The following is a 16,592-nucleotide window of genomic DNA, read 5'->3' on the forward strand; positions in this document are numbered from 1 at the left end:
TCTTTTGAGAAATTTCTATTCATGTTTCTTGACCTTAAAAAAATCACATTATTTGTGTTTTTGCTATTGATTTTTTTGAGTTCCTCATATATTCAGGTTATTAATCCTTGTTGGATGGATAGTTTGCAAATATTTCCTCCCATTCTGCAGATTGGCTCTTTACTTGGTTGATTGTTTCCTTTGCTGTGCAGAAGCTTTTTAACTCGATGTAATCCCATTTGTCTATTTTCGCTTTTGTTGTCTGTGCTTTTGAGGTCTCATCTAAAAAGTTTTTGCCCAGACAGACCAATGTCCTAAAGCATTTCCCCAATGTTTTCTTTTAGGAGTTTCTTTGTTTCATGCCTTGGATTTAATCCATTTTGATTTGATTTTTATGTATGGTGAGAGAGAAGGGTCTGGTTTTATTCTTCTGCATATGGTTATCCAGTTTTACCAGCACCACTTACTAAAGAGACTGTCCTTTCCCAATGTATATTCTTGGCACCTTTGTTGAAAATGAAATGATCATGTGGTTTTTGTTCTGTATGGTTCATGTGATGTATCACATTTGTTGATTTGTGGATGTTGAACCATCCTTGCATCCCTGGAACAAATCCCATGGTGAATTGATCATGGTGAATGATCTTTTTGATGCATTGTTGAATTCTGTTTGATAATATTTTGTTGAGGATTTTTGCATCTGTGTTTATCAGGAATATTGGCCTGTAACTCTCTTTTTGTTGTATCCTTGTCTGGTTTTGATGTCTTTCTGATTCTTTAATTGGTGAGCCCATTTGTTCTTTATTTCAGCAACCAGCATTTCTTGAGTGGCTGCCATGTGCTGAGCACAGTGCTGAATGATCAGACAAGTGCTACAAAACATATAAGCCTGTCCTCCAGAAGTTCACAGTCTTGTAAGGGAAAGGGCGGCATTTGGTTGACTTCCAAATTCCCAGGTTGTCTGCCTATATCCCTGGGTGGTGGCACCATGTTCTGAAGTAGGGCTTGCAGGACAAGAGACAGGGTTATGGAGAAGGATGAAAAGCTCTGTTTGGAACCTGTGCATGGGAGTTTTTGTGAACCAACAGTAGAGATGTCCAGGGAGTGGTCAGAGTTATAGGTTTTTTAAAAATTTTATTTTACTTTTTTTATTATTATACTTTAAGTTCTGGAATACATGTGCAGAACGTGCAGGTTTGTTACATAGGTATACATGTGCCATGGTGGTTTGCTGCGCCCATCAACCCGTCATCTAGGTTTTAAGCCCTGCATGCATTAGGTATTTGTCCTAATGCTGTCCGTCCCCTTGCCCTCAACGCCCCGACAGGCCCTGGTGTGTGATGTTCCCCTCCCTGTGTCCATGTGTTCTCATTGTTCAACTCCCACTTATGAGTGAGAACACGCAGTGTTTGGTTTTCTGTTCCTGTGTTAGTTTGCTGAGGATGATGGTTTTCAGCTTCATTCATGTCCCTGTAAAGGACATGAACTCATTCTTTTTTATGGCTGCATAGTATTCCATGGTATATGAGAGGCCTTGACTAGAGAAGGACAGTTGGGAACCAATAGTGTAGAGGTACTGATTAACGATGGCTTAATTAATATGTCCACCAGAGAGGCTGAGTAGAGCACCACATTTAAGAGCAGGTGGAGAAGGGAAGGTGGTGAAGCTGACTGGGAAGGAAAGATAGGAGAAGAGGAGGAGGGGATGGAGTCTCTGAAGCCAGAGGAGGAGAAATTCCAGGAAGAGAGGACATCTGTGTCAGACACACAGAGAAGTCCAGCACAGTGAGCCAAACCCCTGGACAGATAGACAGGATGTTATTAGCAACCTCGTCAAAAGTGTATTGAGACACTTCACACTTCTAGGATGGCTTTAATCAACTAGTAACAGATGTCAGAGAGGATATGGAGAAATGGAAACCCTTGTGCATTGCTGGTGGGAATGTAAAATAGTGCAACTACTTTGGAAAACAGTCTGGCAGTTTCTTAGAAGGTTAAACATAGAGTTACCATATGACCAAGCAATTCCGCTCCTAGGTGTATACCCAAGAGAGTTGAGAACAGTAGGCATGAAAAAAAATGAGTCCACTAGTACAACTAGTACACAGATACTCATGGCAGCACTACTTATCATAGCCCAAAGCAGAATCAGTCCAAATGTCCATCATCTGATGAATGTTTAAAGCGCCATCTATCCATAAAATGGAATATTATTGCAGTAAAAAGGAATAAAGTCCTGATACAAGCTACAACATAGACAGACCTTGAAAACATTATGTTAAGAAGCCAGACAAAAAGACCATAACATATTATATGATTCTATTTACATGAATGTCCGGAAGAGTCCAATCTACAGTGATGGCTTAGGGGTTGGGTGGGAGTTACGGGGAGAGGACTAGGAAGTGATTACAAATGGGTCCAGTGTTTCCTTTAGGGGGCCAAAAGTGTTCTAAAATCAGATGGTGGTGATAGTTGCACAAGTCTGAATAAACTAAAAGCCATTGCATTGTATACTTTAAATAGGTGAGTTCTGTGGTATGTAGATTCTGTCTCAAGAACACTATTATTTAAAAAGTACATTGACGGCCAGGTGCGGTGGCTCACGCCTGTAATCTCAGCACTCTGGGAGCCCAATACGGGCGGATGACTTGAGGTCAGGAGTTCGAGACCAGCTTGGCCAACGCAGTGAAACCCCATCTCTACTAAAAATACAAAAATTAGCTGGCCATGGTGGTACGCGCCTGTAATCCCAGCTGCTTGGGAGGCTGAGGCAGGAGAATCGCTTGAACCTGGGAGGCAGAGGTTGCAGCAAGCCAAGATCGTACCACTGCACTCCAGCCTAGGTGATAGAGCGAGACTCAGTCTCAAAAAAGTGCATTGAGGACACGGCCATCCTGTCCCCAACAGCCAGCACAGGGAGCACTGTGGGCACTGCCCATGGTCTTTGTTACACTAAAGGAGAAGGATATTGTTGGCTTAGAGTACCCCTTGCTTCCCAGCTCCCAGGGCAGCCTCCTCATATGGGTCCAGGAGCTCGTATTCTAGTCTATATGAAGGACGGCCCCCTGGGACTTCCCAGGAGTCCATGTGTACTGGGTGGTTCCTGCAGTGGGGGCGGATGTCATAGACTCCGCCATATTCCCCGCTCCATTCCCCACGGGGCCCTCTCTTGACCCATAACTCTGCCAGGTGTGATGGCCAGCTTGGGTGAGAGAGATCTGGGCTAGAGGCCATCAAGCCAGGACTCCTGCTTGGCAGCTCTGGACTTCACCATGAACCTAGAGTAGTCCCTGTTGTAGGGACCAGGAAACCCTGTAATGTGCCGCCATCTCTGGGGGACTCAGGTGGGAAAGGACGTCTAGGCAGTGATGCTTGGCGGGGGTGCTCTGACCCCACCGCCCCCCACTGTGCTGAGAGAGGCTCTGCCTGGGGCCGTGGATGGGGTGGGGGTTGAGGGCTGTCTCCACGGCCTTACTCCTCATTTCCATTCCCTCAGTGACAGCACATCCAGCACACCCAAGACCCCGGATGGTGGACACTCCTCTCAGGAGATAAAGTCTGAGACCTCATCCAATCCCAGCTCTCCGGAAATCTGCCCCAACAAGGAGAAGTAAGAGAGTGAGGGTGGAGAAAGGCCAGCTTCGGCCACATGGAGCTCTGGAACACACTCTCTGCCTCCTGGCCTGCTGAGAGTGACCATCTCTTGCCTCTGGAACTCTCCAGAACACAAAGGCCGACGGATGGGGGCGTGGGGAGCCGCCAGAGGACAGGCTCAGATCGGTCCCCGGGAGGACCCTGGGGGTGGAGGGCTCTTGCATGTGACCCGGGATGGCCTCACTTCCTATTCCCTGCAGGCCCTTCATGAAGTTGAAGGAAAACGGCCGCGCCATCTCCCGCTCCTCCTCCAGCACCAGCAGCGTCAGCAGCACTGCAGGGGAGGGCGAGGCCATGGAGGAGGGCGACAGTGGGGTAGGTGTGCCCTGTCCACCCTTGGGCAGGCACTCTGGGGCGTCAGCCAGCCACCCTCCTTGCGTTAGAACAGCACTGTGGATCGAAGCCCACTTCAGTCTTTGCAGAGGAAAGGGGAAGAATGGAAACGAGAGGTGGGCTCGTTGGCCATCACCACCCCCTGGGCGCAGCGGGTGAGGGGACCTCTCTCTCGGAGTGACATAGCAGCAGCAGAGGGCAGGGGCCAGACCCGATGGTGCCCTGCCTTGGGGTTCCTGGCTGGAGTGGTGAGTGGCCAGTGCCCCAGGGGGCTGGGTCAAAGGTCCTTCTTGGAGCAGGATAGCTTGGAACCAGGGTTGAAGTCAGCAGGAAAGAAAGAGCAGGCCCAAGTGGGGAGCGGGAGGCAGCGGCTGTCCTGGGCTTGTGGGGGCTGCCTCAGGCCTGTGTGGGCGCAGCTGCCGAGGGTGGCTGGCCTCGCTCACCCGGCGTCTCTCCTCAGGGCAGCCAGCCATCCACAACCTCACCCTTCAAGCAGGAGGTGTTTGTCTACAGCCCGTCCCCGAGCAGTGAGAGCCCCAGCCTGGGGGCAGCTGCCACCCCGATCATCATGAGCCGGAGTCCCACAGGTCAGTGGCATCTGGTGGTGTGTGTGACGTCGCCAGGAGGGCAGGCTGTGCCCTGTCCACTGTTAGCAGGGCCCCAGCCACACTGAACTGTCCAGTTTCCACCCCTCCTCCCAGCTGTGAGGCCCTCCGCTCTGTGCGCCCGCCTCATCTGTTCATCAGCCTTAAGAGACCCAAGTTCCTAAGCTCTTCTTACACTGAGAGTTGTGAAACTGAGGCAGAGACTTGAAGGCCTTGTGGGGGATCCCACAGTGGAGGAGTTGGGGTTGGCGGTGGGAAAGCTGAGCACTTTCCATTAGCCCTTCTCCCCACCTGCCAGCGCTCCAGGGCCCCTCTGTCATGTCAGGGGTCTTGATAATACAAGAGTGGGAAGGGGTACGGGGGAGGGAACAGCATGTGGAAAGGCCCAGAGGAGAGGAGAGAGTGGGTATTCCGGAACTGCACGTGGTTCACGGCAGCTGGGTTCACAGAGCCAGGCCTAAGAGAGGCCGGAGTGTTGACAGGCCGGGTCAGGCCCGGGCCCCTGGTGAGGATTTTGTTCTGCTAGCTGTTGGAGTGTTTGAAGGTTCTTAAGTAGGGAAGCACCATCTAGAGTTGAGAAAGTCCATTTTGGTTGCTGCAGCTGCTGAGTGTAGAATGGATTAGTGGGGAGCAGGAACAGAGGGGAGGGAGGGGAGGGGAGAGGAGGGGAGGGAGGGGAGGGGAGAGGAGGGGAGGGAGGGGAGGGAGGGGAGGGGAGAGGAGGGGAGGGGACGGGAGGGGAGGGGAGGGGAGGGGAGCTGCGGCAGAAGCACCTCGGTTCAGGAGAGATCAAAGAGGTAAAATGTACGGGCTCAGTAGCAGGGGATCAGAGAGAGCAGGAGTCTGGGCGTTTTGGGGTTCTGTGATCCCTGCATTTGGGCAGAGTAGGGGAGCCAGCTCTGGGGAGGGGGTGGGGGGCCAGCACCTGAGGGCCATTCAGGTGGACCTGTGCGGTGGGTGGGCACTGCTGGGTGAGTGCTGCGGGTCTCTGCCCTCGTAAGGGCAGCACAGGACTCTGAGCCTGGGTCCAAATCCTGGGTCTGCTGCTTACTAGACATGTCATTGGGCAAGTCACCAAGCCTTTCTGTGCCTCAGTTTCTCCAAGCAGAAAATGAAAGGAGGGGAAGAGTCATGTCTGCCTCAGAGGGTTGGTTGTATGAAGATGAAAGGAGCTCATGTTTGTACGAGGCCTGGAACTGTTAACCTCGGTGTTGGTTAAAGAATGGGAATGAGACAATAGTGTACTCAGCGGTTCTGAATCGGGGGCAGTCTTGCTCCCCTGTGGATGTCTGGCTATGTCTGGCGACATTTTTAATTTTCACAATTTTGGAGGGTGCTACTGGCATCTAGTGGGCAGAGGTCACGGAAGCTGATAAGCAATGTACAGGACAGCCCCCCAGCCACATCAGACAAAGAATTCTCTCACCCCAAATGACATTCGGTTGAAAAACTCTAGTCTCAATCGTAGAAACACAGGAAGGGCCAACAGGCCTTCAGGGTGGCCGAAGCCAACACATTCCTGGGGTTCGCACAGCAAAGGGGTGTTGCAAAGGGAACCTGCAGGGTCGGAGATGAAGGGAAGATCGTGATTCCACAGCCAGTGACCCTTTGCACGCGTGTTTCTCAGGGAGTGGAAGAGTTCACGTGCCTCCTCTCATTCAGCCCCTTGCGGTTGGGCAGCTGCGGAGCTGGGTTCAAATGTGGTTGTAGCATTGACAGGTCCACCTCTCTGAGCCTCAGTTTTCTCATCTGTAAAAGGGGGTGGAAATACAAATTCCCTGATTTTTTTTTTCGAGATGGAGTCTCACTCTGCCACACAGGCTGGAGTGCAATGGTGCAATCTCAGCTCACTGCAACCTCCGCCTCCCAGGTTCAAGTGATTCACCTGCCTCAGCCTTCCAAGTGGCTGGGATTACAGGCATGTGCCACATGCCTGGCTAATTTTTGTATTTTTAGTAGAGACACGGTTTCACCATGTTGGCCAGGCTGGTCTCGAACTCCTGACCTTGTGATCCTCCCACCTCGGCCTCCCAAAGTGCTGGGATTACAGGCGTGAGCCACCGCACCTGGCCTGATGTTTTTGTTTTGTTTTGTTTTGTTTTTTAAATAAGACTTAAATATTGAAGGAATGAATGAAAGAATCTGTAACCAAGCCTGGCTCCCACTTGGTGTTAAATAAATATCAAAGTAAGGAAGGTTTTGAGTAAAGGAATTAGAGAGTCTCTGCAGGTTGCTGAAGGTCACCAAGGGCAGAAGGGACCTGGAGCGGGTCTGGTGACTTATGGCTGGCGCTTCCCACACCACACAGTGATGCTGCCTCTTACACACCTTTTCTCCACATAGTATTTAACCCCGATGGGCTGCTTTTCACCCCCAGCCCACGAAAGATGTGCTTGGTACCCACTGGATCAGGGTGGGCTTGGGGGGATCTGGGAACCGGTTTCATGCTGTTTGGCTGAGTCTGGGGAGAGGCAGGGCGGAGTGGGGAGAGGTGGCCTGACGTGTAGTCTCTATAATCTCAGATATCTGATCATGGTCATTTCCTACCTGGGCTTCCTGGGGCACAGAAGAGGACTGATAGGTTACACAGAGGTGTCGTAGCCCTGGGTGGAACTCCTCGATTCGAAGCACCACGAACCAGCCAGCAGCTTCCAGGAAGGCTGCACTAAGCTTTCGATACCCTCGGCCAGAGGACAGCCAGAAAGTCAAGTGGCCCTCCTGCCAGCGGGGCACAGCGGGAAATGTTGACAGCGGGCTCTGCCACCACTCACACACACTTACGGAATTTTATTATACGATGAATGTCAAACCCAGTGTACAAATACGAGATAGATAATATTCTTTACCATAAGTCCCATATGTCCAGCTGATTCTCACAGAATGCTTTTAGTGGTGTTTGCTTCACCTTTTTATCTGTAGCCAACTTAAGGCTACAGGTGATGAATGTGTGTAATTCTGACATGAATGTGGACTGATATTACCATGTTTGTTAATAAGTATTTTATATGTATATATTATATATACACATATATATTACATATACATATATACATTATATATTATATATACATACATACTATACATATACATATACATATATACATATATTATACATATACATATATACATATATTATACATATACATATATACATATATTATACATATACATATATTTTATATACGTATATTATACATATACATATACATATATTATACATATACATATACATATACATATACATATACAATATATACATATATTATACATATACATATATAATATATACATATATTATACATATACATATATATTAAACATATACACATACATATATTATATATACATATATTATACATATACATATATATTATATATACATATACATATACATATACATATATTATATATACATATACATATATATTATATATACATATATAATACATATACATATATACGTATATATTATACATATACCTATACGTATACGTATATTATACATATACATATATACATATACATATACCTATACATATACATTATATATACATATACATATATAATATATACATATATTATACATATATATTATATATACATATACATATATAATATATACATATATTATACATATATATTATATATACATATACATATATAATACATATACATATACATATATACGTATATATTATACATATACATATACGTATACATATATACATATATTATACATATACATATATATTATATATACATATACATATGCATATATACATACATTATATATACATATATACATATATACATACATATTATATATATAATATATACACATGTATATACATAATATATACATATATTATACATATACATATATGTATATATTATATATACATATTATGTATATACATATGTATAATATATATATTATACACACACACACACACACACACACACACACACTCGTGGCGCCCGGCCATGAGTATTTTGTATTAAGAGAACTTCATTCATTTGTCAGTGACATGAGTAATTTCCTTGCTGTATCGGAGAAAAGTTTTCAAATCCCGGAAGGATATTTCCTCAGTTTTCTTTTGTGCTATTCACAATGTAATGGCTGCAGACACAGCATGTTTTGAAGTTTAATGTAAATTTTTTTTCTATTAGTTCCTTAAGTCTAGACAACAAAACAATCAAGCCATGATTTGTAGCATGTACCAATTTCTGTGGTGTAAGTACACTTGTCGTGGCTGATCTCAAGCTACTGATGTGATGTCCTCGAACGTGGAATTGGGAAGAAGATACACTGTAGCCACCATCTTTAGGGTGTTTCTACCACATGGGTACAATAGACATGAGAGCACAGATAATCGGAAAACAGAGAAAAATAAGTAGGAAGTGACGAATTTCAAGTATTCATTACCTCCGTTGAATATAATTTATTGAACTGTAAGCTTATATATAATTCAACTTTAAAAAATGGCCTGAGTTTTACAACCCGCTCACCACAATTCTATAATCTAGGAGTTGGCTCTCGTGGGTCGGCACAGGTCAGCTGGGGTGCCTGGTCCTGGTGGAGGGCAGGAGGCCCCCTTCCCCTGGCCTCCCTAGCCAGTCCCCACACACAGCCCCAGGGGCCTCCACAGCTCCGCCCTCCTTTCATGTCCCTGGCCAGTCCCCACACACAGCCCCAGGGGCCTCCACAGCTCCGCCCTCCTTTCATGGCCCTTCTTCTTTTTCTTAGATGCCAAAAGCAGAAACTCCCCGAGATCGAACCTGAAATTCCGCTTTGACAAGCTCAGCCATGCCAGCTCTGGTGCGGTAAGGATGCAGTGAGCGCCTCCCACACCCCACACTCCACTTTCCTGCAGAGGCCCAGCCTTCCTTCCTGAGGCCAGAGGAAGAGGGTTCAGACATCCCAGACGGGGCTCCCCGAAGGAGGCAGGGAAGCTCTGGGGAGGTCTGGCTCCAGCGGGTGCAGGCCGTGGCTCGGGGTTCCAGCCACCTTTGCCACAACTCCCGAGTTAGAGCTACACCTCTGGACTTGGCCAGGCCCAGATGTGAGGTGGGAGGTGCTGGTTCCTGGGTCCCCCAGTCCCTTCCTGAGCTCTCCAGACTATCGAGAGCTCCAGGCCCAGTTGTGAGGTGGGAAGGGCTGGTTCCTGGGGTCCCGAATCCCTTCCTGAGCTCGCCAGACTGTTGAGAGCTGAGTGCACAGAGCTGCCGTGGAAGGGGCCTTGCTGTCTGGTTATTTAAACTCCTGTATGGATTTTTGTTGAAACAGGGTCACTAATGTGAAAGCGGAGTCCTTCGCCTGTCCAAGGTGGGTTAAGTGAATGTTTGTCCCACTGTGGCCATGAGGGGGGACGTGTGTTTCTTTTAGATCAGGGAACTAGCGGCCTTATAACCTCAGAATGGCCGGAGAGATGCCGCCAGCTGGGGATGTCCAAAGAGTCTCCTCCTCGCCCCTGAAGACCTGTGACGGGGAAGGAGGGGCAGATGGCCTGTGTGTGGATGGGAAGGGGGTTTCCAGTGACACTGGACCAGACGTACTAGATAGGCCTCCCTTCCACCGATGGGGTCTGGTTCCCGCAGGCAGAAGGGGAGTCGCCCAAGCCCACTTTTGACCCAGGAGGGAGGAGTTCCTGAGTGCTCCCTTGCTCCCCTGCTCTCAGGCAGCTATTCCCTCCTTGTGTCTTTGGTGGAGGCCCTGCGCTGAGGTGTGTTCTCCCTCCCTGCCGGGAGTCAGCACTGTGAGGGACCACCCCAGGAGGCCTCTGCCCCTGCCTGCTTTGAGGGGGCACGTGGTTTCAGCAGAGCGGCCGTGGGTCCAGCTCGCCTCCATCAAGGCCTGAATTTCTGCTGGGGAAGTCACCAGAGACCCATCTGAGCTCCCAGCCCTCTCCCCACATGGGGCTCCAGGGGTCAGAGCTCCAGGGGTCAGAGTCACAGCTGGAGCCAATGGGAGGGGTACAACCGAACCCACTCTAGGTTCAACCTGATTTATGAAAAAGCAGAAGACAAATGGGCATGTGGACCTTCACCCCCGGCTCCCGTCACGCACTCCGGACGCCACTGCCCACCAAAGCCGTGGCTATGTGCAGCTTCTCAGGCCACGCCAGGTGGGGCGCCCTTACATCGGGTGCCCTCCTGCTCCTAAGTGTATCCAGTGAGCTGTAGCCATGGGCAGGCGCGTTCCCCATCCCTTCCTCCCGACGTCCGCATCGTCCCCTCCTTCCTGTACAGAATGTTCGCTCATCACCTCCCTCCTCCTTGTCTCCTCAGGGAAGCCCCTCTTCTGTCCTGGAAAAGGCTCCTGTACCAGCAGTTTGGGAGTGCCATCCACGACCCTGACAGTCCCAGCCCCGCCGCCCCCCGGCCACCTGCCCACAGATGTGCTGTTGGTCCAGGTGTCCCAGTCTGGCCACAGCCCTGCCTCCGCCCTCACCTACATGCCCTCCCAGCACCTCCCATCTCTGGATGAGGCCTCCTTCCTCAGGTTCCTCCTGCTCCTGACCTCCCAGTGTGATGTCCGGGTCCTTTATCATCCTATTCATCCTGGAGAGGAAAAGTATTGGGCAAAGGGGGATCTGGGGGGAGCTCAGCAGTGACTGGGGAGCTGGTCTGCCTCAGAGACAGAGTTGGGGGTGGGAGCAGAGCCTCGGTGAGGGTCTTGGCCACGGGGGCAGCGCCTTCCTGAATGTGGCAGGCTTTACTACCAGGAACGCAGTCGGTGGTGGAGGCGTCATGTTCCCAGGAGCCAAGATTCGTAGCATCCTTGAGGCCATCCTGATAAAATTCGGCACTATTGCCCCCGTATCTCTGGAGCTCTAAACCGTCTGCTTCTGTGCTGAACGCCTTTCCCATCTGCTGACGTAGGCCCAGGGCTGCCCTGCCCCTGCTGCCAGTGTACCGTGAGGGGGGCTCCAGCCAGTTCAAGCTCAGAGCCAGAGCTGGACGGGCGGGGACCGTGCTGCACACTTCCTGGCCTGTGGCAGGGACTTTGGGTCCCACCCAGTCTCTCCTGATTATGGCTGCTGCGGGGTGAGGGGAGGGAGGGGCAGCCCCGAGGCAGTCTTTTCCCTTTGAGAAGATATTTTTCCCACAAAGGGGTGGGAAGCCAGGAGTGAGAAGGAATTCAGGGAGAGCAAAGGAGCCAGTGCTGGGATGCTGCTTGTTGGTTGAGGAAAACCTCAGGGCCGGAGGGCCAGGCCGGAGCTCAGGTCTCTGCTGACAGGGGAGGTTCAAGGAAGACGTAGTTATCTCCCCTCCCCACTTACTCGAGGAGAGAGGTGAGGGGGGGATGACTTGCGGGTTCTGATCAGGCCCCTGGGTGGGGAAGGGGCACAGTGTCCCTTAGCAGCTTATGCCCCTGGAGTCTTGGGGGGCCCAGCCTGGCCCTGGGGCCTTTTCCAGCTACTGTGCCCTTGGGAAGCTGCTTCTGGGGCTCAACCCCCCAATCCTGTTCCCCTCTCCAGCTGCGGGTCTGTAGGCAGCTGTCACATCTGAAGGGTTCCTGCAACCTGGACCCCATCTGGGTGTGGTTCAGACCCTGAGACCCATGTGCCACCCCCACCCTCCACAGAGTCCCCTTGCTGGGACAGCCAGCTCACCTCCGAGGACATCCCCTCCTGGCTTCTCCCACTTCCGAGTCTGCAGCGCGTGGGCTTCTCTGCCGATGGGCCCGGGTTGGGGTTAAGGTGGGCATCCTCCAGGTACAATAAGCCTGAAGAGCAGCTTTCAGTGCAGACGGGGCTGCGGAGTGACACTGGCTGGGCACCTGCCCCACGACCAATGACAAGGATTTCCAGCCGAATGCTTTATTCCCATAGGGATCTGGACCTATGCCCAAGATATAAATACTACACTTTTGTTTTTTTTTACTGACATTGTGAAATTCTCCCCATAGCTTTTGCCATTCAAGCAACATTGTGGTCTTTCTTCCCCGCCACGTGTGAGGGAATGATTGAGTCCTGTTTGCAGGCTGCAGAGGAGCTCTCCCTTCGCTAGTACTTTCTCTAAAGTACTAGTCTAGTAAAATTTATTCTTGTTAGGTCAACAAAATATCTGTTTAGCTTTTATGAAGAGTCACCGTAGCAGCCCCCACTGCTGGAAAGAGGCCCGTACATTCTGGCCGCGTTTTGTTGGCTGGGCTTCTGGAGGCACTGGCAAGGTCCAACTGCATTTCTTTAAGAACAGTTGCAGGGTCTGGCTTGCCTCTCTGGGAAGCCGGCATTACAGTTGCTTGGTGGATGGGCTGTGTCACATTGCCATCTGGGGTCCTCTGGGGTTTCCAGGTTGTCACCATGCTGTCCCATTTGGGAATCCCATACCTGCCTGTCCCCACTGCGCTGACTGACCTTTGCCGCCTGCTGCCTCCTGGGAGGGCTTTGTCCCTGCCTCTGAGCTGGTGGGCAGGATGGCTGGGTGGCCCCTAGAGAAGCACAGACCTGAGATGGGGTCTCCATGCCTGGTTTGCTATTGGAATGATCTGAACAGGACCCCAAATGTCTCTTCCCTCTGGTCGTGCCTCACTATCTCTCTAGAAGCTCCATCCTGTGGCTTCCAGAGTGTGCACTTCAGCCCACTCGGGCAGTGCTGAGAGGGAGGAGGAGAACAAGGATGGCCCAGCCTCCCCTCCCTCCCCTAGACCACAGGGCAGGCAGCTTGGGTTCCTGGAGGGCTGTTTCCCCCACGCTGTTCCCTACATCTGCTCTGATCAAAATGTCTTTCCTTTTATGCTGCGCCCAGTCTTGGGGCTCAAAGATTTGCTCAAACCTCATTGGCCCTTGTGACTAGGCTCATCTAGATGGTGCTCATGCTGATGTTTGAGGCATTTCCACTGTGATCTCCACGGGGGGATGTTTTCTGGGACACATCTCTGGCTCTGGGAACTGCCTGACTCACTGAAGAAACTACTTTTCAGGCACTGTAGGGCCACCCATATGCCTCCAGCTCAGTTGATGCTTAAAAACAGGTGCAGAAAAGCTCGCGATGAAAGGTCTTAACGAGAGTGTCTGTCTATGCCAATGAATGTAAAAATGACGTTTCTTGAAAAAGATTCGGTGGTTCAGCTTTGTCAGCATCATCTCAACACCCAAGCCGGCTGGCTCTTTTTAGCATCTCATCCAACCATGTCATCGTCCAGATGAGAAATCTTAGCCCAGGCGAGGGGAATAACTTGCTTGAGGTCACACAGCTGGCTGGTGGCAAAGCTGGGATTAGAACCCTCAACCCAGGGTCCCTTCCTCTGCAGCGCCTACATGGTTGGTTGAATAAGTGGCTGCGTTTCCTGGGGCCCTGGGTTTTGGGGAAGCCAGTTAGCTGCTGCCTTGGCACTGGCATGGAGGTCAGCAGTCAAGGATGCTGGTGAGGCTGCAGTTTCTGCTCTTTTTCATCAGGGGGGATAGTCTCTTGGATTTTTCGGTGAGGACCCTTGGGCTTTGGATGCAGCTTGAACCAAGAAAACGAGGAGGGAAAGGGATTCGGTGAACTATTCCTCAGTGCGATCAGTTCTTCAGCTCCAGTGTGTAATGGGGTCGGAGGCCAGAGAAAAAGATGCTGTTCACCCACCCTCAGCTTACCTTTTCCTAAATTAAGAGGAAAAGTGGTCAAAGAAAAATTCTTCATTTCTCCCTGATTCTTAAACGAAGGTGGTTAATAGAAGCTCAGGCTCCCGTGACAAGGCAGGACAAGAGCCTGTTTCTGCCAGGTGCCAACTCAAACACTACCTTTCTCATTGGTTTCTAAGTCAGTAGAGACAGATCTGTTTTAAGCAGTCGGGGGTTTGAGTAGATCTCATGGGTACAAGCGGCCAGCAGGGACCAGGCCAGTCAGCCATGCTCAGGACCCCTCGGCTCCTCCCCCAGCCTCTAGCTACCCTGTATCGAGGCAAGGGGAGGCCAGTAAAGTTTGCCAAGGCTGATCCTGCAGCCTGGTGGGGCTGGCTGGGGTATTCTTTTACCAAGCTCTGTTTTACCGCCAGCCCCTTGTCCACCCCAATCCCACGTCTCCCTCCCTTCAGCTGGACCGTGTGCCCCTTTGGGAGGAAGAAGACAAGCCCCACTAGGGCCAAGGGCAGCAGAGCCCTGCCGAGTGAGAGGCTGTGGGGCAGCGGCTCTGTCCTGTGCCTTACCAGCCCTGGGGAGGGGGGCATTTGGCTGGAAGACTGGAATTTAATTGCCATCGTCTTTGATTTTGTGACATTTCTGCTTGGAAGTGTGAACTCCCCCCCCACCCCTTCCTGCTCCTTAGCATGCGTGCAGCTCTCTCCTGTCTTGGGTGTTATCCTTGGACACTCCAGCCTGGGGACTGCTGGCGTGTGAGTGTGCAGATTCCCCTGTGTGGTCGAACCTAAGAACTGTGGCTTGGAAGTGATGCTCCACGTGACGACGACTTTCCTTTCTTTCCTCTTAGTGAGGAGGTGATTCGTAGATCCCAACTGCCTATGTAATGTAAATAATGTACATTTAATTTATTGCTATGGTAGCACATTGTATTTGTTAATGTACAAAACAAATTCTAAAAGGTGGACAAATGTATATTTTGTTGCTTAAATGTGTCTTTGCAGAAATTGACAATAAATAACATATTTTGTGTCCATCAGTGTTCAGAGTTCTTTGCATGGGGCCCTGGGCCTGGGGGTCACTGTTCAGTTCACTGGAAGTTGCATATTCTCTGGCCAATAGATGTGTTACTTTAGCCTGAGACGTATTTTTAAACATTTACATTAATTGTTGATGTTTAAAAAACTGACGACAATTAGAAAAGTGGCCAGGCGTGATAGCTCCCACCCATAATCCTAACATTTTGGGAGGCTGAGGCAGGAGGATCTCTTCAGCCTAAGGGTTTGAGACCAGACTGGGCAACATAGTGAGGCCCGATGTGTACCAGAAAAGAAAAAAAAAAACAAAACATCAAAACCCAAAACAACCCCTAAAAAATTAGCTGGGCAGGTGGCGTGTACCTGTGGTCCCAGGTACTCAGGAGGCTGAGACGGGAGGATCACTTGAGCCTGGGAAGTCAAGGCTGCAGTGATCTGTGATTGCAACAGTGCACACCAGCCTGGGCGACAGAGTGATACTGTGTTTCAAAACAACAGCAGCAAAAAGGCCCTGGGCGGTGGCTCACGCCTGTAATTCCAGCACTTTGGGAGGCTGAGGTGGGTGGATCACTTCAGGTTAGGCTTTTGAGACCAGCCTGGCCAACATAGTGAAACCCTGTCTCTACTGAAAACACAAAATTTAGCCAGGTGTGGTGGCAGGCATCTGTAATCCTAGCTACTCAGGAAGCGGAGGCAAGAGAATCTCTTGAACTTGGGAGGCAGAGGTTGCAGTGAGCAAGACTGTGCCACTGCACTCCAGCCAGGGCGACACAGAGCAAGGCTCTGTCTCAAAAAAAAAAAAAAAAAAAAAGAAATTTTACATAAATCCCGAATTCTGCTTCTTTTAAAAAATCAGGGCCGGGCGTGGTGGCTCATGCCTGTAATCCCAGCACTTTGGGAGGCCGAGGCGGGCGGATCACGAGGTCAGGAGATCAAGACTATCCTGGCTAACACGGTGAAACCCCGTCTCTACTAAAAATACAAAAAAAAATTAGCCGGGCATGGTGGTGGGTGCCTGTAATCCCAGCTACTCGGAAGGCTGAGGCAGGAGAATCACTTGAACCTGGGAGGCAGAGGTTGCAGTGAGCCAAGATCGTGCCACTGCACTCCAGCCTGGGTGACAGAGGGAGACTCTGTCTCAGGAAATAAATAAATAAATAAATAAATAAATGAAAATCAGATGCTGAATCTACTCCTCAGGCATGAGTTGGTCAGAGTTCACTGGAGTCTTTCCCTTTTGACTGGGACCTTGAGTGTCCCATAGTCTCCACTGTCCCCTACTGTTTACACCTGGAAGATTTCACTCATTCCTGTTATCTGCTGGCCTCTTGTCATGGCTGAGTTTGAGAGCCTGGCTGTTCAGTGATTCGTGTCTATCCTGCAGTGTTCTCTCTCTGCCTGCTTCTCAGATTCCT

General features: G+C 50.0%; 1 protein-coding gene across 8 annotated transcripts in view; it reads left to right on the forward strand.

The window, feature by feature from the left end:
* Positions 1-15,176, forward strand: part of RAP1GAP2 (RAP1 GTPase activating protein 2) — a 264,873-nt gene extending 249,697 nt beyond the window's left edge. For 4 of the 8 annotated variants that reach the window (XM_063655344.1, XM_063655343.1, XM_063655346.1 and 1 more), the window contains 6 exons: positions 3,476-3,589; positions 3,834-3,948; positions 4,427-4,553; positions 9,319-9,395; positions 9,859-9,897; positions 10,860-15,176. In XM_063655344.1, coding sequence (XP_063511414.1) covers positions 3,476-3,589; positions 3,834-3,948; positions 4,427-4,553; positions 9,319-9,395; positions 9,859-9,867 — 442 coding nt within the window. In that variant the 3' untranslated portion in view covers positions 9,868-9,897; positions 10,860-15,176. The remainder of the gene's footprint in view (positions 1-3,475; positions 3,590-3,833; positions 3,949-4,426; positions 4,554-9,318; positions 9,396-9,858; positions 9,898-10,859) is intronic. The other 4 variants (XM_063655341.1, XM_063655340.1, XM_063655342.1 and 1 more) reach the window with 1 other exon arrangement.
* Positions 15,177-16,592: the final 1,416 nt, after the last annotated feature.

This window comes from Pongo pygmaeus, chromosome 19 (genome assembly GCF_028885625.2).
Source record: "Pongo pygmaeus isolate AG05252 chromosome 19, NHGRI_mPonPyg2-v2.0_pri, whole genome shotgun sequence".
In the NCBI taxonomy this organism is placed as follows: Eukaryota; Metazoa; Chordata; class Mammalia; order Primates; family Hominidae; genus Pongo; species Pongo pygmaeus.